This window comes from Micromesistius poutassou (assembly GCF_964030765.1).
Source record: "Micromesistius poutassou genome assembly, chromosome: 11".
Taxonomy (NCBI): domain Eukaryota; kingdom Metazoa; phylum Chordata; class Actinopteri; order Gadiformes; family Gadidae; genus Micromesistius; species Micromesistius poutassou.
In genome coordinates this window covers 9075562-9097709 of record NC_140281.1, presented here as the reverse complement: position 1 = coordinate 9097709, position 22148 = coordinate 9075562, and the positions used below count along the sequence as shown (strand labels likewise).

The following is a 22148-nucleotide window of genomic DNA, read 5'->3' as shown; positions in this document are numbered from 1 at the left end:
CTCTTGCACACACATACACACACACACACACACACACACACACACACACACACACACACACACACACACACACACAGTCACACACACACATAACACACAACACTGCTCTGTCTGCACACGGTCGCAGTCAGAGTTAAAGAGCTGTGCACGCTTCTAACCCAGGCTTGGGCAGGCATTGTGTGATTATATACAAGGATATATTATTGAAAAGGTTCACACAATAGCAAAATTGTGCGTAATTTGAATAAAAAATAGGAGGTGCGCGGCATGAGGGGTTATAAAGAGGGTCATTTGCGTCAGTCTTACGCTCAATGCGAGAGAATTGGCAGTTCTGTATTCCATATACAAATTCCATCCGCCATTTTGTGTCTGAATGCCAATTGAATATAAAAGACTTCCATTTGGTCTCCTTCCCCGATTTACATCAAGGGAACAAGGTTCCAAATGGATGGAAGTGACACTGCAGCCAAAGAGATGGCCATGACTATAAACATTAGGCTAGCCTGTTTGCTGTTAGCTCACAGGACTAACACCCTCATGTGGCTCGTCTTCCCTCTGCCAGGACTCTAATGCTTTACTGCACTGGTTGTTTCCTGAAGTCTCTCTCTCTCTCTCTCTCTCTCTCTCTCTTTCATGACCCTCATGGACACAAATGTGCACATAATTACAAACACACACACACACACACACACACACACACACACACACAATCTGTATGTGTGTCCTATCCCATGGTAGCACAGCAGGGACGAAGCGATAGGCAGTGCAAGAGTGTGTGTGTGTGTGTGTGCATGTATTTCTCGGGGGTTGAAGCGTTGCGCATTATTCGATTCCCTCTCTTCTCTCCCTTTGCTATCATCTTAGCCTCACAGCAAGCGTGTGCACTGCATTGCGCACACACACACACACACACACACACACAGACACACCCACACACACACACACACACACATACTCACACTCACACACTCACACACACAAACAAGAACAGGAAGATAATCTGTGCCCTCTCGCTGGTTCTAAACTGTATCTGCTGCAATCCAGTCAGGGCATGAAATGACATAGCATTAAAGGCAGGATGCTCAAGCCCTGTCACAGCAGGGGCGCAAGGAAGAGGGGCACACACACACACACACACACACACACACACACACACACACACACACACACTCGCGACTATACTCTGACCTTAATAGTCTGCAAGCCATCAGGCAAACAGTATTCCATCTTGACACTATATATATATGATGTCTGAGGATTTATAATGGCTTTCCTTGTTGATATATCGAAAAACTTTTCCCCCCAATATTTAGGGCAATCACAACACTGGGCTTACTGGATATTGTACCCTGCCCACCCTCAGGTCATTTAAGGTCATTTCATTTTAAATGAATATCAACGATGAATGAATGAAAGAATTAGAGTTCAATGTGATCAGTCCAAGTTCTCTGTGTGCTGTGCCTGTGGTTGGCCTCTAAGGAGGATTTTATGAATCACTTGATTAGTTTTTAGTATAATATTGTTATTAGTGGGCATTTCATTTGAATAGGCCTGTGGTGTGCTGTGCAGTTACAGTGGTGTTTGTTTGCTTGCTTGGTCCAGACTGTGTGGTAGCTCTCTCCGGTGTGACTGAAGAGCAAGCAGGGCACAGGTTGGGTGAAAATTGAAAGACAATAAAGGATAAAGGGGGGGAAATTAGTACAATTAATAAAATATAAATGGATTGATGATCACAATCGGTAAACATTTTTAAAAGGATGAGGTTTTTGCACAAACACACACCCACACACACACATACAGACACACACGCAGGCACACACACACACACACAATAACCGTTTATCAGTATTTAGTTACCACTTAGTCCGCACAATATTTAGAGTGGGGCTCCTCCGGCCTCCATATTAAAAGATTAATAGATAAACAAATAACAGAATAACAAGCTCAGCTGGATTTCCTCCAGGCTAGTAGCTGTATATCTCCCTAATATGCACACACACACACACACACACGCACACACACACACACACACACAAACAGACTTATACCTCTGGCATCCATCACTGCTATGCAAATAGACGAAGCAGGCAGGGCTGAGCTCGGAGGGCACTTTTGTTTTTATTTCCTCTGGCAGTTGGAGCATAAAAAAACCAAGAGAAAAAGTTGTAAGACATTCATCTTGCATTGAAACGGCACCGACCCCCGCCACAACACACACGCTCGCATAAATGTAATATACCGCGCCTGCCGTCGGGCTGGTATTGTGGAGGTATTCTGATATATGTTTGGCTTTGGTTCAGCGTTTAAAATAAGCGACGTCCCCCCACCTCGCCCTCTGGTGTTGCACCGTGCACGCAGAGCCCATCTATTCAGCTTACTAATGCCTGTCAGGGGGCCTAGTCCCTCTCTCTCTCAGTGTTTGTATCTCTCTCTCTCTCTCTCCCTCTCTCTCTCTCTCTCTCTCTCTCCCTCTCTCTCTCACTCTGTTTCTTTCCTTGCTTCTTTGTATCTCTGCTTCTTCTTGCTCTCGGTTTCACTCTCTCTACTCTTCTATCTCTCCTTCTCTGTATCTCCTCTCTACTCCTCTTATCTCTCTCTCCTCTGTGTCTCTTGAATCTCTACTTATATTGCTCTCCCTTTCTTCCCTCTTTCCTCTGTCTTTCTTTCCCCTTAATCTCCCCTCTCTCCTCTCTCTCTTCTTTCTTCATCTCTCTCCCCTCTCAACTCCTTTCTCTCCTCGCTCTTTCTCTATCCTCCGCTCTCTATTATCTTTCTCTACTTTTCTCTCTCTAGCTTCTCTCTGTCACTCTCTCTCTGTATTGTTTACTCTCCCTCTCAACTGCTCCTCTCTCTTTCAACAACCCTTCTCTTTTTCTCTACTCCACTCGCTCTCTCTCTCTCTCTCTTTCTTTATCTCTCCCTCCTTCTCTCTCTCTAATTCTCTCCAAAACCCTCTCTATATACTCCCCTCTCTCTCTCTGCACAACCCTCTCTCCATACTCTCTCTCTCTTTCTCTCTCTTTTTACATTTCCCTTGCCCCTCACTCTCCTCCTGTGTGTGTGTGCACATCAGCATGTCACTAAGTTGTATCTGCTGTATGGTGGTGATGGTGGGAGGCTGTGTGCAGCAGGAGGGGGGGAGCGTTCTCCCAGAGATTTATCTTATAGGTTTTATGCACTCAACACGTCCCCACTGATCCACGGCGCAACAATTATTTCTGGTTAGTGGAGCCCTGCGCCTGTGTGCCTCACCTCAGAGGAAATTACAGCTCCGCCACGGCAAATACGCAGACCTCACGGTGATGAAGTGAACTCAAAAAGATACAAGATGAAAGAGGATGGACAGAAAGGGGGTGAGAGAGAAAGGGAGAGAGGATGGGGTGGGGGCGAGAGAGAGAGGGTGGGGGGTGGAGGGAGAACCTAATGAGCAGTCGCTGGACTGGAAGGAAGGGAGGGACGAAGGACAGAAGGATAGAATAAAGGAAGCAAGGAAGCGAGAAAGGTACAGGAATGGTGGAAAAAGGAAGGAAAGAGATTAAATGTTTTTGATCATATTCGTCGTCATTACCAAATCACCCACAGTCATTCCACTTGTTGACATTAAGTGTGCAAAACCACAACTTCACTATCTGCGTCGACGTGAATATGCTGCGTAATCCGCCAAGTTTAATGATCCAGCGACACAGTAGAGCGAAGGAGCCGCAACAAAATTGACGAGCTGACAATATGAAAATCTATTTTCATTCACCGCTGTCTTGTTGATGGCCTTGGCCTGGTTACTGACCCCCATCCGACCCGACCCCCCCCCCCCCCCCCCCCCCAATCCCTTCACAGCTCCACACCTCCACCTCCTTCCCATTATCACCACCACCACCACGCCACCCTGTATTTGATTGTCCACTCGGATGCCTTCGGCGGTGTCAATGGGGGCTCCTGGTGCTTTATGGAACACGGCCCAAGTGATCTATGTGCTGAGGTGCACGCGGACACACACGCGCCCGCACGCGCACGTATATGCGGACACACGGGCACACACACTTTTTCTCTCACTAGCCTTTCGGTGACAGCCGCCGTTTGTGTCAGTGTTATTGACTGATGGCTGTGATGAGTGGTGAGCTGAAGGTCACCTTGCACTTACACACTTATGTCATATCTGAAAGCAGCTGTAGGGGTTACCTGGTGTATTCACCAACAAACACACACACACACACACACACACACACACACACACACAAACACACAACGCATTACACACACTCAGATCCTTAAACATTGCTAATAATGTGGCTTGGCTGAACTGTTTATAAAAGGGGAAACAGTGCCCCCTGTTGGTTTCATACACCTCTCTCTCTCTCTCTCTCTCTCTCTCTCTCTCTCTCTCTCTCTCTCTCTCTCTCTCTCTCTCTCTCTCTCTCTTTCAAAGTACAATACAAATGCCGCGAAGTGTTCACCAGAGGGGGATCACATGGCGTTCAGCCAGCATCCAAACTCCAAACTATCCCTTGACGTAGCGCTTGCCGCCCCCTGAGATTAGTCCGAGTCAGTGCTGTGAAGAGTCGCTGGCGTTCAACGCCGACATCCATGTGAGACAAATGAGTGATCCCAAAAGCAAATCAAGCATGTGATTAATACATTGAACAATGCACGGATCCGCAACGCAAAGGTTATGCTGTTGTTGTGGAAAGTTATTGAGAAAAGGTGTTTCAGGTCGTACTTCATAACAAACAGTGTGCGTTTGCTTCAAACGTGTGTACGTGGAAGTGTTTGTGTGTGTGTCAAAATTGAAATGTGTGTTTATTTTTTGCATTGGTAGTGTTATTCATTCGTATCCAGATAAAGGTATTTAAAGTAATCAATTTCAATGCATAATATCGAATAAGCCAATGGCCAGTGGGAACATTTCTAAAGTAAGTTTGTTTCTCTCTCTCCTCTTTTTCTCTCTCTCCTCTTTTTCTCTCTCTCTCTCGCTCTCGCTCTCTCTCACTCTCGCTCTTTCTCTCTCTCTTTCCTCTTTCTCTATATCTCTCTCTCTCGTTCTTCTTTCCCTCTGCAGCCCCCACGGTCGTATCCTTCTCTTTCGACGTCGGCAACGGACCCGTGGAGCTGCAGGTGCATTCGGCCACGCCCCTGAACGACGACCAATGGCATCGCGTCATGGCCGAGAGGAACGTGAAGGAGGCGGTCCTCCAGCTGGACCTGACCTATCGGGCGTCCCGGCCCGCTCCCCCCCAGGGTCACACACGGCTGGAGCTGTTCAGTCAGCTCTACGTGGGTAAGAGATGGAGGACTTCAGAACCATCACTATAATAATGTATGAATAATGTATTTTCGCAGCACCTTCAAATCAGGTGATAAAGTGCTTTACAAGACAATAGTAGAAAAAAACGAAATATACTGCACACACACACACACATTCATACATAAATAAAAACGTATCAAAGCACAGATATTAGTGCGGAGGAATGAGAGAAACAAATTGTCCACGGCCGATAAAAGGCAATGAACACGTTTACACGATGAACCACGCAGTCCATCTAAGGACAGTCCCATTCACGCCGCTAATCTGTAATCAACAATGAAATAAAATCGTATTTGCGCAAAGCAAACACACTTCACACGTTATCGGTGAAATTATAATTGCACTGGGGTTCTTAATTAAAATGAAAACACATTTTCCAAAACATCTCCTCAGATACAGGCGTCTTAAACTCGGCGAAGACGCCTGATGGTTTTATAAAGTTGAAGACACGCATATTGATTTTGTGCGCACACATGCACTTCTGTGTGTCATCTCCTAAGAGGCTTTCGTCTAGATTATCCACTGCTGCTAATTAAGTTAATGTTAATCACATACCGAGCTTGGAAACACACACACACACACACGCACACACATGCAGACACACATACAGACAAGCACGCACACACTCACACACACACACATACAAACACACGCACCATCTTGCCAGTTTAATCACAGCCCTACATTACATGCAGATGCACGTCCGACCTTCCACACCATGGCGGTCTGATCGCACCAGCCCCAAAAAGTTTGCTGTTAATGACGTGAGATTAGTGGTGGGCTGCATGACTACAACCAATCTATTTCACTCTGGAAGATCAAAGTTTATTCTTGTTAGCTTTACTAGGTATTCTGCTAACACACTCACACAAACCCACTCTCCCTCTCTCTCTCACACTCTTACTTTTCTATCTCTCTCGCTCTCGTTCCTCTCCTAGTTTTCCCACCCAGCCAAAGCCCCATTTCAGTTAGAATAGAAAGTGCAGGCTATGGATCTTGCTAGCGGTTAGCTCCCTGTGAACGGCTCATTTGGGACAGCATTGGGCCTGTCAAAGTCTTATTACCTCCCCCCTCTCTCCCCATCGCCAGACCCCTTCCATCAATATATACACCCCACGCTAGAGTAGAGCTCCTATGGAGTAGAAGAGAGGCGAGAAGGGGAGCCAGACAATGAGGTGTGTGTGTGTGTGTGTGTGTGTGTGTGTGTGTGTGTGTGTGTGTGTGTATGCGTGTGTGTGTGTGTGTGTGTGTGTGTGTGTGTGTGTGTGCGTGTGTGTGTGCCCTGTCTACCAGGCCCCCCACTCTTCATCTCTGTCTCGTTTCTGAGTTCTTCTCTTAGGTGTCAATAGTCCAGAAGAGGGAGGGAAGGAGAGAGAGAGAGAGAGAGCAAAAGAGAGAGCGAAAGAGATAGAGATGATGGGCAGTCAAAGAAATGCTGAGGCAGATAGGCCAGGGTTTTTGATCAATCTCGCTACAAAAAGTCTGGCCTTGAGGAGACGGTTCAGACTGCATAACCCCATATCCCCAAACCCTTCGCTCTGATCCCTGTTCTGACGATAATGCAATCACTTCATCCCCCCCTACCCCCACTTCAGCCCCCTTCTCCTGTCTTTATCAAACCCCCAATACGGCTCTCCACGTATCTCTCTATCGTACGGTTAGAGGTGACTGGTGCAACACGAGGGAACGCCGCAAAGAGTTTTGTCTTCACCTCCACCGTCTCGCTAGTGAAAGCGCAGGACTGCCGACGTAGCGGGAGCCCAACGGAGCCCCGATGTCACCTGAGGGGCCTCGCGGGATCCCTTCAGGAGCCTGGGTTATGCCGTGAAACAGTTTGGCTATGTGCGTGAATGGCAGGGCCGAGTGCTACTTTTCATACACACTGAGGAGAGACAAAAAAGGCAGTTTGTTATCTTATGGGTGGTCGGTTCCCGAAAAGTGGGGGTATGGTACGCTCTCGTATGTCATCTGTAATCCCCCAGGTAATCCCCCCACACAACCTGGCTTTGGGGAGGGGGGGTTAGGTTGGGGCGGGTGGGGAGGGGGGGTAGTGACACAGGAAAGCCGACAGGAAGTGACAAGGACTGCGGTGAGAGGAAGTTGATTACAGATGGGCTGTTGGACTGACAGATCTTGTTGATCTGTTTTTGTCTCCGAGGAGGGGGGGGGGGGGGGCTTGGAGGACTGACTGCAAAGTGCTCTACAATAAGAGACCGACATTACGTTTGTTCATTAGTCAACCATTTTAATTCTCTGTAAATACCTGCTGCCACTGCACACATATTGTGTTTGACTGGTTTTAATGTTATTCTAAGATGTAGGACGCATGATTAGAGCCACTGCTATCCCTGCCAATTATTTTGTTTGTCTAGCATGATTTGATCTTATTCCCTGTGTGCCCCCCATCCTTGATTTGTAGCTCCCTCCCTTGGTTCTCCATCTCTCTTGATCCATCTCTCTTCCCCCCCTCTCCCTTTCTCTTTCTCCCTTTCGCTCTGCTCCCTCCCTCCCTCCCTCCCTCCCTCCCTGTCTCTCTCTCTCTCTCTCTCTCTCTCTCTCTCTCTCTCTCTCTCTCTCTCTCTCTCTCTCTCTCTCTCTCTCTCTCTCTACTCCTTCTAGATCAATATGCTTCTCATTAACCACTGGTTCAGTGTTCACCACACAATGCCTCATTTGCTCTGATTGGCTGTGGAAGTAGATGTTGGCCCATCTGCACGCTGTCATTCTCTGCACTCAGTTAGCTGCTAGTGTTTCACGGCATGCACACACATGACAATAAATCACCCCGCCGTGCGATCTACCCGTCACATTGTTGTTGTTGCCTGATTCTTACTTAATAGGCTTATCACGGTTTGTTTAGTCCTTTTCCTCTTTTTTTTGTTGCATGATTTGGGGTTATTCACTCCTTGTTTTGGCTTGTTGTTTTGTGTGTCTGTTTTGTTTTTTCCCTTTCTCTTTTTTTTCTGTGTTTGTTTTTGTCGTCTTGTCTCGCTTCCATCCGCCATGGCATGGCATGGCATGGTGGCCATCTTGGCTTCGGCTCTCTGCATGCGTGTGTGTGTGGCGGCATCGCCAGGGAAACCAGCCTCGCTCACCTGCCAAGACAGTAGGTAGCATTTAAATGTGTCATCTGAACCCTCTTCCTCCTCCGATAGCCTTAATCCCCTTGATCCACAATGTTCACAGCCAGCAGCCTGTAGCCAGCAGCCTGTAGCCAGCCCTGAGCTAGATGCCTCACATGAGCTTTATGGATCCATCTTAAAGGGAAATTCCCCCTAAATCGCTTTGGATAAATAGGTTACGACTGAATTGTTGACGGTACTAAATAATGCTCATAGAATTATCTATAAAGAAATGGAAAATGGAAAAAAGAGGATATCATATAAGCCATTTGCATGAATCACAAACAGTATGTATTATGTTCTTGGATAATATTTGTAGCAATGGAGTGACACAAGAAAGCAGGTCGAGACGTGGCTATCCAATTAACTCAGATTTTTACTCGGGGGAGAACAATGTTACACGTCACACTTAACAGGTGCCACACTTAACATTTCCTCCCAACTAAATAAGGTTGTTTACTTAACTATGGTATCTTCAGCAATACCGTTTGAACTGAAATAAGCAATAGCATTACTATGCATTAGAACTTAATAATAATCTAAATAATAATCTTAATCTTAATCTACTACAGTCAACAGCAGTCTCTTTGAAGGCAAGGCGCCTCCTGGTTTGGATGTGTCTTACTCCGTCTGATACACTTGCCGTGTAGGAAACTGGTCCTGTTTGGGACATCACGACTCCTGGTGTTCAATTCTCCCCCTTCCAGTAATCGCGAACAAGAACAGTCTCGCCCACAATGTACTGTCTGGACTTGGAGTGAGCCGCTTGGCGTAGCTGCTGAGAGTCCTGGTTGTGGGTCACTGCACTAGCTACACTGGGCTTTAGGACTCGGCTTTAGAGCTCTCGAGTCTACTGAGAAACAGCATAGCCGGTGAAACAGCATAGCCGTTGGCTGAGAAACAGCATCGCCGGTGACTCCTTGGTAGCGGCGTGGGCGGTGTTCCGATATGTCAATAGGAACGTGTCCAGTCTATGCTGAACTGGAGCGCTGCCTCTTGAAGAGTGCTTGAATGTCTGAACAAAACTCGCGGCGAGCCCATTAGTGGAGGGATGGAAGGGAGCTGACCGAATGTGCTTCACTCCATTGGACACGTGGCAAACTCCTCTGAACAGAACTGAGGACCGTTGTCACTGACAAGGATGTGCGGAGCTTTCTGTACTCGCTGGCAGGAGTGGCACGACTGTGACTGAAGCTCAACATGGGCGTCAATGCCTGGCCACCACACATAACTGCGAGCTAAACTCTTCATTCTTACCACACCAGGGTGTGCGACAGGTAGCTCGGCCAACACACGGGGCCAGAGCTTCGGAGGTACAATAACCCAAATGCCCCACATGAGACATCCTTTCTGAACTGTGAGCTCATTGCGTCGGATCAGGTATGGCGATAGCTCACTTCTGGTGTCTTTGTCAGCTGGGAAGTGACCATTTCCAAGACAGTTGACATTGTGGGGTCAGCCATGGTGTCCCGTCGTATCTCCCTGCTGCTGACGGGCAGTATTTCCATCTGGCGGGTGTAGAATACATCCACAGTGTCGACTTTGTTTGTGTGTTTCCCTTCGAGTGGCAGCCAAGAAAGTCCATCGGCATTAGCATGGAGATCAGATTTTCTATACTTGATTGTATAATTATGAGCTGACAGGATGAGTGCCCATCGTTGCATTCTGGCTGCCGCCATTGAAGGAACACTCTTTTGAGGACTCAAGATGGAAGTCAGGGGACTATAGTTGGTTAACAGTGTGAACTTCCTACCATATAGGTACTGGTGGAACTTCCTTACTCCGAAGACTATACCCAGGGCCTCCCGCTCGATCTGGGCATAATTCTGCTCTGCCTTGCTGAGAGTTCTTGACGCAAAGGCGATGGGTTTTTCTTCTCCGCTGGGCAGGATGTGAGAAATGACACCCACTCCGTAGGGTGATGCAGGCGAGCCAGATGGCTTGCTTAGGGTCATAGTGAGTCAGTTTAGTGGAGACCAGTAACTACTTTGCCTCCTGGAACGCTGACTCCATGGCTTGCCTTTGCACAGAAGTCTATTGAGTGGAGTCATGATGGAGGACAGATTTGTAATGAAACGTCTGTAATAGTTTATCATTCTGAGAAAGGAAGGTAATTGACTCACGTTGGTGGGGGCAGGGGAATCCATGACAGCTCTCACCTTCTCTGGTGACTGGTGAAGCCCTGCAGCATCGATGGTGTGACCCAAGTATTCCAGCGACTTCCTGAAGAACTCACACTTTTCTCGCTGAACCTGCAGGCCATAGTCCTCCAGCCTGCCAAGGATAGCATCCAGGATTTTCAGATGTGATGGGTCGTCCGAGCTCATCACCAGAATGTTGTTGAGGTAACAGTGAGTGTTAGGAAGCCCCAGAAGGATTTGGTCCATCGCCCCTGGAACAAGGCTGGAGCGGAGGCTATTCCAAAGGGTAACCGGTTGTAACAGAACAGTCCTTGCTGTGTAGAGATAGTCAGCAGTTTATATGATTTTTCATCAACTTTCATCTGCAAGTAGGCTTGTGACAAATCTAGCTTACTGAAGCGCTGGCCTCCAGCCAGAGATGCAAATGGGTCTTCAATGCGTGGAATTGGGTAGCGATCCACACATATGGCTTGATTTAGTGTGATTTTGAAATCACCACACAGTCTTACTGAGCCGTCCTTTTTCACGACGGGTACAACTGGCGTAGCCCATTCACTGTACTGTATTGGTGATATCACTCCGAGCTCTGTAAGGCATGTCAGCTCAGCCTCTACTTTGGGTCGTATAGCGTAGGGCACAACACATGACAAAACTTGGGTGTGCAATTTGGTTTCAGGGTCACTTCTGCTTCAATCCCCTTCATAGTGCCTAGCCCTTTCGCAAAAATACTACAATGTCTCTGTAAAACAGTCTCAAGTGTATCAACCTGTACCTTTTGTACAGTCTTTATTTCCTGCCAGTTCAACTTTATTGACCTAAACCATTCTCTTCCAAAAAGTGGTTGTGCATCACCACTCACCACATACAATGGTAATTCAGCTGACTGTTCAGTTGTACATTCACATGAATTAATCCTTCTGGAGAAATTGCCTCTCCAGTGTAAGTTTTCAATACAATGTTAGTTGGCTGTAATAGAATATGTCCCAAAACATCTTCATATGTTTCTATTGAAATCAAAGACAGCAGCCCCAGTGTCCAGTTCCATTTCCATAATTCTCCCTTCAATCTCTGGGGTGATACAGATGTGTGTTAATTCCTCTCTTCAAGTGATCATTCAAGTCATCATTCAATGACAGTTCATAATCTGTATCATACCGCCTGAATGTTCTTCCTTTATTCTCCTTTTCTCCTCGCTTTCATAGTTCTTCCTACTTTTACACAATCGCCCTATGTGGCCTTTCTTCCCACAGTTACGGCAATATTGGTCTTTGTACCAGCAGTCATCATCTGTATGATTGTCTTTTCCACATCTCTTACATTTACGTGTCATTCTGGGCGGGGACAATGTCACTTTGTTTACCTTTATGGAGCCACTCAGCTGTTGCGCTTCTCTTGAGACTGTCTCCACTGATACGGCGATTTCCACTGCCTTGTGAAAGGTGAGAGAGAGAGCTTCATTCTTTACTCCACAAACCAATCTGCCCTGAAGTGCCTCTTCCAGATATGCCCTGAAATCACAATATTCCGAGAGTCTCTTCAAAGCTGCTACATATTGTGCGACAGTCTCCCCTTCTTCCTGGTTCCGTTTATGAAAGCAAAATCTCTCCGCTATAATAAGCGGTTTCGGAGATAAATGGGCTTGGAGTTCATTCACAATGCACTGAAAAGCCATGTCTCTGGGCCATTCTGGTGTAATTAAACTACGCAGCAGTCCATACGTTCGCATGCCCATGAGACTCAGTAGCACTGACGCTCGCCTTTCATCTTTTATGTCATTTGCATTTATAAAGTGTTCAAATCTTTCAATATACGTGTCCCATTGCGCCACAGTCTCATCGAAGGCATCAATATGTCCAATGGTAGCAGCCATGTCCTCTCGTTCCCTTTCTTGCTGGGCTGGCCTTTCTGTCAACTCTCCTCTTTTCCAACTGCAAACTTGTCTTGATGAGCTACTTCTGTAGCGTGGATGTTTTTGCTCATCGCCAATTTATATTATGTTCTTGGATAATATTTGTAGTAATGGAGTGACACAAGAAAGCAGGTCAAGACGTGGCTATCCAATTGACTCTGATTTTTACTCGGGGGAGAACAATGTTACACGTCACACTTAACAGGTGCTGTAGAGCGCCCCCCTAAGGCACAGGTAACAACAGTGCACTTATCCATTGCATATGTGACCATGGGTATAATGCTCTGCTGCTCTTTCAATGACTTCATGGAGACAGGTTGAGTGGAGCACTGGACTGGTTTACTGAAACGTGGGACAAACACACAACCAGTGTGCACATATAAATAGCCGTAGTCTGTTCCCGCTTGAACACAGTTTAAGATTGATGCTTCTGAGCAATTTACATATTGCCCAGCATAACGTGATCGTATAGTGGTATTTTAACAAAAACAAAAAGCACATAACACAAAACAATATTGCATTTTCAAGAGCACAAAATAAAACATACCTGAAACATGGGACAAACACACAACCAGTGTGCACATATAAATAGCCGTAGTCTGTTCTCGCTCAAACTATAAAAGAGGAGCCCCATATTAGTGCGCACAGGTCATGTACACCTCATGCTTAAGGACTCCACACATTACGCAATTACTTCTTCACAAACCAATAAAACAAAGGGTTTTACAAGCATTAAGTTTAACAAGCATGTAACAAATTAAATGCTGATCGATTTTAAACATCTTATTATGCGTGGTTTGTATTTATAACTGAATTTATATCCAAGCGGACAGAACGGCAATTTACCACAGCATAAGATTGATGCTTCTGAGCAATTTACATATTGCCCAGCATTAACTTAAACACTAACTTCCGCTGTGGACTTTCAAAATAAAATATAAAAAGTTGGTTGGAGTCCCAAGTTTGACAGGAATTTAACAAATAAAACAAAGTCATTATTTACACTGTTACACATACATAACAGTATGTAATCCCGTTTTTTGTCTTTCCAAGGTGAAACCAAATGAACAAACAGGGCTTTGCAGGTTATGCGCTTGAAATAAACACTCCTGTCACCGGGAGGATGCATGGAGTGGCAGCTCATTATCTGCGCGTGATATGAGCCCCCAGTTTACAACGTTTAAAAGACACTGGATATTAATCAGCAGGTATTTCTTTCTATCTTATGTGTCTCCCCTACCCCCGGCCCTCAAAGGGAGATGTTTGAGTGATAGGCTTTGGTCTGTGGTTTGGTCTAGTGCAGAGTGTGTGAACCCTAGACGAGATCCAGTCCAAACCAATGCTAGTCACGTTGTTTATATGGGTTGCGTGGCATTGGCTGGCAGCCCCAGCAGCCACCTGTGCCAGCCTGTGTGTGTCTGGCCATTGGCAGAGGATGCTTTGTTTCTGGGGGATCTGCCATCACACTAGAGTAGTTAGAATGCAATGCGAATGGGGACAAAAATGGTTCCGGAGAATGGGTTCCCCGACCGGTGTGTATAAATATAAATGCACCCACACTCTCCCTATCAAACAGACAGCGACATTGCTTTTGGCAGTTGGCTTGTCTGTAAACTAATACATGGAATTATTTTGTAGATGCTGTATTTGTGAATCGTGACTTTAAGAGGTTGTTGGGCTCCGGAAATGTTATTCCATTCTATGGCGATTTATTTACCTTGCTCTTGGGGAAACATAAAGGACACATGCACTTACAACACACACACTCCCTCTGTTTTCGGTTTATGTGTTGCATGCACGCACGCTCGCATGCACAGGTAATTTTTTTATGGGTGTGTGTGAGTGTCTGTGTGTGTACATGTGCATGTATGTATGTGTGTGTCTGTGTGTGTGTATGTGTGTGTGTTAATGTGCCAGTATACAATATGAGTACATATGCACAAGTTTGCATATGTCTCCATGCATGAGTGCCAGTGCAAACACACGTAAATCTGTGTGTGTGTGTGTGTGTGTGTGTGTGTGTGTGTGTGTGTTAGATGGCTGGGTGTGTTGCTTCCTGTTCCTGCTAAGCAGCCACCCCACACCCCCCAGCCTGCTGTCCAGTCAATTAGAGGCTGATTTAAGAGCCAAGTAAACAGGTGGCAGAGAGTGCAAGCCAATCAACGATACAACAGATTCATTAAGCAGCAGGAAGAAGACAAATCAGTTTGGAGGTGACGTGCAGGCCTGCGCCCAGTCAGAGGAACATGGCATCCGTGTGTGTGTGTGTGTGTGTGTGTGTGTGTGTCCATTTCAGCTTTTCTTAACAGGTAGTGGATATCCTTCCATGATCTGTGGTATATAATTGAGTTACTTGTTGATCGATACGGCCCTAGGTTCTCATTAACGAGAGGGTTAAAGGCAGAAAGAGAATGAGTGTGTGTTGTCTTGTGTGTGGAAACGTGTATGTTTATGGTTGTGTTTACCTCCCCCTGTCATTGTGGTGGGCATTTTTCCATGTTATGTACAAACCCTGTCCACGTTAATGAGTAGGTAGACGGGGGAATGGTTGAGGGACGGAATGACAATGTTGGCACTTTGGAGAAATGGCTGCTTGCCGAGAGTAAGCAATGTGTGTGTGTGTGTGTGTGTGTGTGTGTGTGTGTGTGTGTGTGTGTGTGTGTGTGTGTGTGTGTGTGTGTGTGTGTGTGTGTGTGTGTGTGTGCACATGGTTGCAGGTTACTCATTTGCGTGTGCGTGTGTGTGTGTTTGTGTTTGTGTGTGTGAGCGCGTTAATGCAAAGCGCTAACGATCACACGGCGATCATTACGTGGTTTTAAAAAGCCCAGGAATCAAAGCAGTGGAAGGTTGTCTGAATAACAAAGTAACAATTAAAACGATAAACATGACATCAGTTTCTTCCTCAGCCAGCGATATGAGCAATATAAATCGTGTTGCTTTTTGCTTCGACTTTCATTCGTCCTTCCCGCCCTAACTTGCCCTAAAAAAAAATTCTCCCCCTTACCTTTATTTTCTCATGCTCATTAAAACATCATCCTAATACCTCTCTGTCTCAAGCCCTGCCTACTCTCCACACATATGCTCCTGTATCATCTGCTCTGTCTTTCCTGAACCTGTATCCCTTCCCTTCAGTGTCCTCACACCCTGCATTGAATTCATTTTATTCCTTCACTCTATCGACTCCTTCCTTCCTTCCTCCCTTTCCACCTCTGAATCCCCTCTGCCTTATTCCCTAACTTCCCTATTTTTTCCCTCTTCCCCTCTTTTGGCCTCCCCCCCCCACCCCCCCACCCCCCCTCACGTCATCATCCCACTTACCCCCACCCACCCATGTGACACTCCCTCACCCACTGGGTGGGGATACAGTCGGCTAGGGAACCATGATTGACACCGGTGGCAATCATTCACTAAATGCCCATTGTTCTCTTGTCACCAGTCAATAGTGAACGACAGGATGTAAGGGGTTATGGATGTAAGTGACTATCTTAAAGGAACATTAAGAACGGATTGTGTGTTTCACATCTATTCGGCCGTCCTTGCGGACAAACGTTTTCCTCACATAGACTTTCATGAGTCCGAAGCAATATGTTTTTAAAGGATCAACTACTTCATTTAAAATGTATTGAAATCTGGGTTGCTTACCAATTAAGAGACACATTCTGGAAGGAACGAAAACCAGCATGTTTCTCCAGGGATTCTCTTGGTTGGGGGAATGTATGGACCCATTAAACATGGAAAGTGCTTCCACCTTTTTGTGTCCATATGTCTTTATGGGTTATAAATAATAATTATTAATAATAATAATGAATTACTTCATATCCTAACCCCCCTGCTCACCTCCGACCTCAACAGGTGCGGCCGGAGGTCAGCGCGGCTTCCTGGGCTGCATCCGCGCGCTGCGGATGAACGGCGTGACGCTGGACCTGGACGAGAGGGCAAAGGTCACGCCGGGGGTGAAGCCGGGCTGCCAGGGCCACTGCACCAGCTACGGCGTCTACTGCCGCAACGGGGGGACGTGTGTGGAGCGGTACAACGGCTACGCCTGCGACTGCAGCGCCACCGCCTACGACGGACCCTTCTGCACCAGAGGTGGGGGTCTCAGGGGGGGGTTTGGGGGTCTTGTGTGTGTGTGTGTGTGTGTGTGGTGGGGAGGGGGGTGGGGGGGGCCTTCATCCTAGCATTTCTATTTCCTTTCCTTGGAGACTTGGATGTACTTGTTCTCGTCGCCCATAAATTGTCGGCTATTTTCAAGCACGCTAAAAAGTTGTGAATCTGGATGCGATCCATTGAAATCCGTTGCAGGCTTATCCACTCGTATTGGCCTTGGTATCATTTGGATAAATCTGCCTGAAAAAGTTGCCTGAAAAAGTTGCCTGATAAAGCGCACTAAACACAGGCGCACTTATGACATACTTAAGTAAGTATTAATAATTCATCTGTTCAGGATTTTTTTGAAAACCTCTCGACCAGGTGTTCACACCTACGACGTCAAAGACACCAACTCAGTGTAAATAGAATCAAATACCAGTTAAACCCAATGCCATAAATCAAATCAACATTCTGATTTCATGCATGCTTTGAGGATCCATTGCAGTCATCTGCGGCCCTGTGTAAACAAAGAGGACACACACACAAACACACACACACACACACACACACACACATACATACACACACACACACGCACGCATGCACACACGGCCACACACACACACACACACATACACGCACGCATGCACACACGGCCACACACACACACACACACCCAACCACCCACCCACACACACACGCACACATGCACACATGCACACACGCACACATGCACACACACACACACACACACACTCATATACACGCACACACACACACACACACACACACACACACACACACACACACACACACACACACACACACACGTACACACGCACACAGACACAAACCACATACTTCCTGTCCAAGCCAGTGTTTCGGCACAGCCCTCTGCAGTCTGTGCCACAACAAGGCATAATCTCTGGGCTCACACGCTCCCTTGCCATCCGTGTTTTTTGGGGCCGCTTTCCCGTCAGAAGGCACCGGTGTCCTGGCCCTTCCATTGTTTGGCTCCTATCTTTAGATCAGCAGGTCTGTTCCACAGAGCCCCGACAGCAGAGGGATTACCATCCTGAACAACAAGATCTGTGTGTCTTCTCGCCCCTGGCTGGTCGTACCACAACAACGCTCCACTCCTCGCCCCCCCCCAACCGCCCCCCCCCCCACCCCCCACCCGCGCGCTGCGCCTCAATTTCACAGATTGTTTCATCACTGCGGTTGTTAAAAAATTCTATCAAAAAAAACCAGCCCAAAACAACTGCTCAAACCACAACAGCATTCGTTTCCAGCGATTCAAGCGATGCGACGCGATCCGACACTTGACTGGCAGGGGTGAGGGAGGGGGAGGGGGGGAGCATTACCGGTGGGGGGGGAGATGACGAGATGTCATACAGTGAACTCCCGGGGAGTGACAAACGGCTCATGTTTGTTTCATAGGGAGTCATTAGGGTGCACTGGCATGTTCTCCACCTCCCCTCCTCCTCGATATCATCCTCCTCCTCCTCCCCCTCCCCACCACCTATCTACTCCTCTTCCTCCTCCCCAACTCTTCTATATCCTCCTCCTCCTCCAGCCCCTCTATCTCCACCTCTTCCTCCTCCTCCTCCTCACCTCCTCTATCTCCCTTCCTCCTCCTCCTCCCTACCTCCTCTATCTCCTCCTCCTTCTCCTCCCCACCTCCTCTATCACCTCCTCCTCCCCCTCCCCACCTCCTCCTTATCCTCCTTCTCCCCCTCCACCTCTTCCTCCACCTCCTCCTCCTCCACCTGCTCCTGAACAGATTCTCATACGAAATGCTCAGGGGGATAAGGCCATGTTGTCAGATTCTCTCTTTCTTTCTCTCTCTCTCTCTCTCTCTCTCTCTCTCTCTCTCTCTCTCTCTCTCTCTCAGCTACCAGTCATAGAGTTGATCTCCGACACATGAATTCATTTGTTTCTTCTTATGGGTGTGTGAGTCACCACACCCACCCACCAACCCAATTGCAGGGGGGAGACAAAATGACAGAAAAAGTGCAGAGCTTGTGCAGTGTGTGTGTGTGTGTATGTGTGTGTGTGTGTGTGTGTAAGTGTGTGTGTGTGTGTGTGTGTGTGTGTGTGTGTGTGTGTGTGTGTGTGTGTGTGTGTGTGTGTGTGTGTGTGTGTGCGCGTGCATCACGCCCGAGAGGGTGACATGGTGGGAAAATCTTTTTGTGAGAGATGAAAGGACCTCCGCTGAGTTCTGCCACACTCAATCAGACACTTCAAGACCTCGAGAACTAATTTCATGACGTGTGTGTGTGTGTGTGTGTGTGTGTGTGTGTGTGTGTGTGTGTGTGTGTGTGTGTGTGTGTGTGTGTGTGTGTATGTGTGTGTGTGTGTGTGTGTCAGCCTGTTATGTATACAGCAGCAATAGAAAGGATACCAGCACAGCCTTGTGTTGTGAATGAGCTCAACCTCAATTATGTCCCGGAGGCGAACACTTCCTACTCTTTCCTTTTTCTCATTCTTCCCCCTTCCTTTCACCTTCTTCCTCGTTATTCTCCTCCTTCCTTTTCTTTTTGTTTCCTATTCCCCCATGCTCCACTCTCCTCCATCCTCCTCCTCCTCATTCTCCTTTGTTGCCTCACTAACAGTTTATCCAGCCTGCTTCGGGTGCTTTATCAATAGGGTGTTGGTCACCTGTAAGCATCCTGGCAGCCTTGCAATAGCGTGCTTCCCATTCATTTCCAAACAAAGACGGAACAACAAAGGGACCCCTGTCAAACTGGAACAAAATTACCCCGACTGTATATAGGAGTCCCTCAGCCCTAATGCAGCATGTGTACCAGAGTTACAGTGGTGGCCGGTCGCCTGTTGTTGACCAGTGAGATAAGGGCGTCTGGTCCTTTCTCACTGTGCGTTTAGCATATTGGGAGAGCATCGCTCAGTGTCTTCTTAAAAGATGTACTGGAAACGCAGCCTCTCTTGACCGTCAAACAGCACTCGACGGGTTGCTAGGTTAGAGACCGTCTGTTAATGACTCAGGATGTAAAGTTTGGATTGAGTGGACTTTTTGAATCTCTCTCTAATTGTACCTCTTTGCCTCTGTGTGTCTCCTGTTAATTTTGACCTATCCTCTCTCTTTTCTTCTGTCTACATTTACGTTTAGCCTTACTTTTAAGTCACTTTGGATAAAAGCTTGATGACTAAATGTATTGCTCCATCAAGTTCTTACCCAAAGTGACTTAAAAGTAAGGCTGAGCACGATCAGAGCATGTGATCCATATTGGAGTCACTACATCGAATTCAAAGTGCTTTCTGGGCAAACAACTAACAACAACTGGACAGAGATCAGTAGTGGCTTTCGGAATCAGAACCCAATCTGAAGATTCAGAAGATCTTGTAGAATCCCTTTGCGATTTCATATCTTCCATTGTTTGCGTCATCGACCTTCTTCTCCCTGTCGTTAATCCATCCCCTCTTCTCTCCCACATGTCGCTGCAACTGAAGAATGTGTGGAGCGAACCATAATTGCGTGGTGCATTTCCATGGTATCCATATTTACACCCTGCCCTGGGGACCTGGCTGTATTGTTATTATAGTCTCTCATTCTTCTGCTATTGTGCCCTCAGGGGTCACAGGAAGAACACAGTGTACACACTGACACATGCATGCACACACACACACACACACACACACACACACCGCAGCGTACACGCTGACACATGCATGCACACACACACACCACAGTGTACACACTGACACAAACACACACGCAAACACAACAAAGTGTACACACTGACACAAACACACACACAAACACAACAAAGTGTACACACTGACACAAACACACACGCAAACACAACAAAGTGTACACACTGACACAAACACACACGCAAACACAACAAAGTGTACACACTGACACAAACACACACGCAAACACAACAAAGTGTACACACTGACACATGCACACACACACAAACAAACACACACACACCCAACACAGTGTACACGCTGACACATGCATGCGCACACACACACAACACAGTGCACACACTGAGAAACACACAGAAACACACACAAGTCCACACACACATATGTCACATGGAACCAGGTTCATAAAAGCAATTTGCAAGTGTCAAATATGTAATAGAATGGAGCCGGGGCCTGCATTATATGGAACAATAAATAAATATCCATTCGGCCAATAAATAAATTATGAAGCAAATCATAAATAGTACCAATTGTATTAGTAAACTATGTCAGGATTGTGTAATGAATCCCACATCAATTCCCACCACCACCTCATCTCTCCTCAATATCTAGACATGGAATGACAAACTGGAAGTCGATTGAATCCAGTTGGGGAAATCATATAATTGGACAGAATCAGACTTAATGAAGCTGGTTACCATGGAGCTAAAGCTGCCTCTCTGTCTGGGTTTACTTATTTGCGTAAAAAAATTGCTCATATAATGAATCTTGAATTTGGCAGGGTTTTTAAACCTAAAGTTCTGTAACCCCGAAAAACAAGAATAGATTAGCTGGCCCCGCCACCCCTAAAAAGAAGCATTAGCCTTGGTAGCCAATTTAACACCCCCTCAACGGATGTGAATCCCTAATGAGCATATCTATCACGGTGGCAGGCGACCCCGTTGTTTGGTCGTTTTTTATCACTCTGTAAAAATGTAAAGTCTGGGGGGGAAAGGTAATCGCCAACAGCATGAACTCCGAGTAACAGACAACGTTGGTGTCAGAGAAACGAAGGCTATCAGCAGGCTGTTTAAATATTTTAAAACTCTCCCTGCCAGGGTCGCTGTATTGGGAGTGTACGTGGATGAAACCGAGTCAGCGACAGTGGTTCATGAGGTGCAAGGTGGGAGCCGTGAGACCTCACCTATTGGAATTTGAACCACTTTGTTGGCTTTTTTGGCACGCACTACTCTTACCTCTCCCGGGGTATATTTGGGGACCATGAATCTTGTATTGAATGAGAGTAAATGCCCTTTTATAGCCTCTCTGTCTCGCCAAGCATGAGCCCAGAACGATGTGATTAGGGAGGGGCCTTGCGCTGGGGACTGTGAGAGCAGCTTTTTGTGCCCCTCTGAGTTTTCCCAGAGCATTGACCTGAGTTTGATCAGAGGTACAAGTTTTAAGCACCTCTTTAAAGGTGTACACAATCCTGCGTTTTAACACACTCTATAGCATCCGGTTGAATGTGTGACACACACTATGTGTGTGTGTGTGTGTGTGTGTGTGTGTGTGTGTGTGTGTGTGTATGCACACACACACTTATTCCCACACCCTTACTTACTTATTTACATTGAAGGTGCACTATACCATTTACCTTCTATCTATTGATTTGATTATTGATTGACACACACACACACACACACACACACACACACAAATACAGATTTCCCTGCTCTCTTTCTGTTTAATTTCATGCACAATGTGCTTGTTCTCTCGTGTGTAATGGATTTTGTTAGTGTGCCCATAAAAAACAAACACAGTTAATCAGACACACACACACACAGACACACACCAAAGCTGCCAATACAAACACACAGGCGAACGATAATAGGAGAGATGTGGCATTGATGCACTCTTGGAATAGCAGGAATTTG

General features: G+C 46.7%; 1 protein-coding gene across 1 annotated transcript in view; it reads left to right on the top strand.

The window, feature by feature from the left end:
• Positions 1-22148, top strand: part of cntnap2a (contactin associated protein 2a) — a gene marked incomplete at its 5' end in the record, with an annotated part of 370887 nt that overhangs the window by 324377 nt on the left and 24362 nt on the right. Inside the window, 3 exons of the mRNA XM_084474889.1 lie at positions 5054-5272; positions 8376-8405; positions 16324-16560. Coding sequence (XP_084331015.1) covers positions 5054-5272; positions 8376-8405; positions 16324-16560 — 486 coding nt within the window. The remainder of the gene's footprint in view (positions 1-5053; positions 5273-8375; positions 8406-16323; positions 16561-22148) is intronic.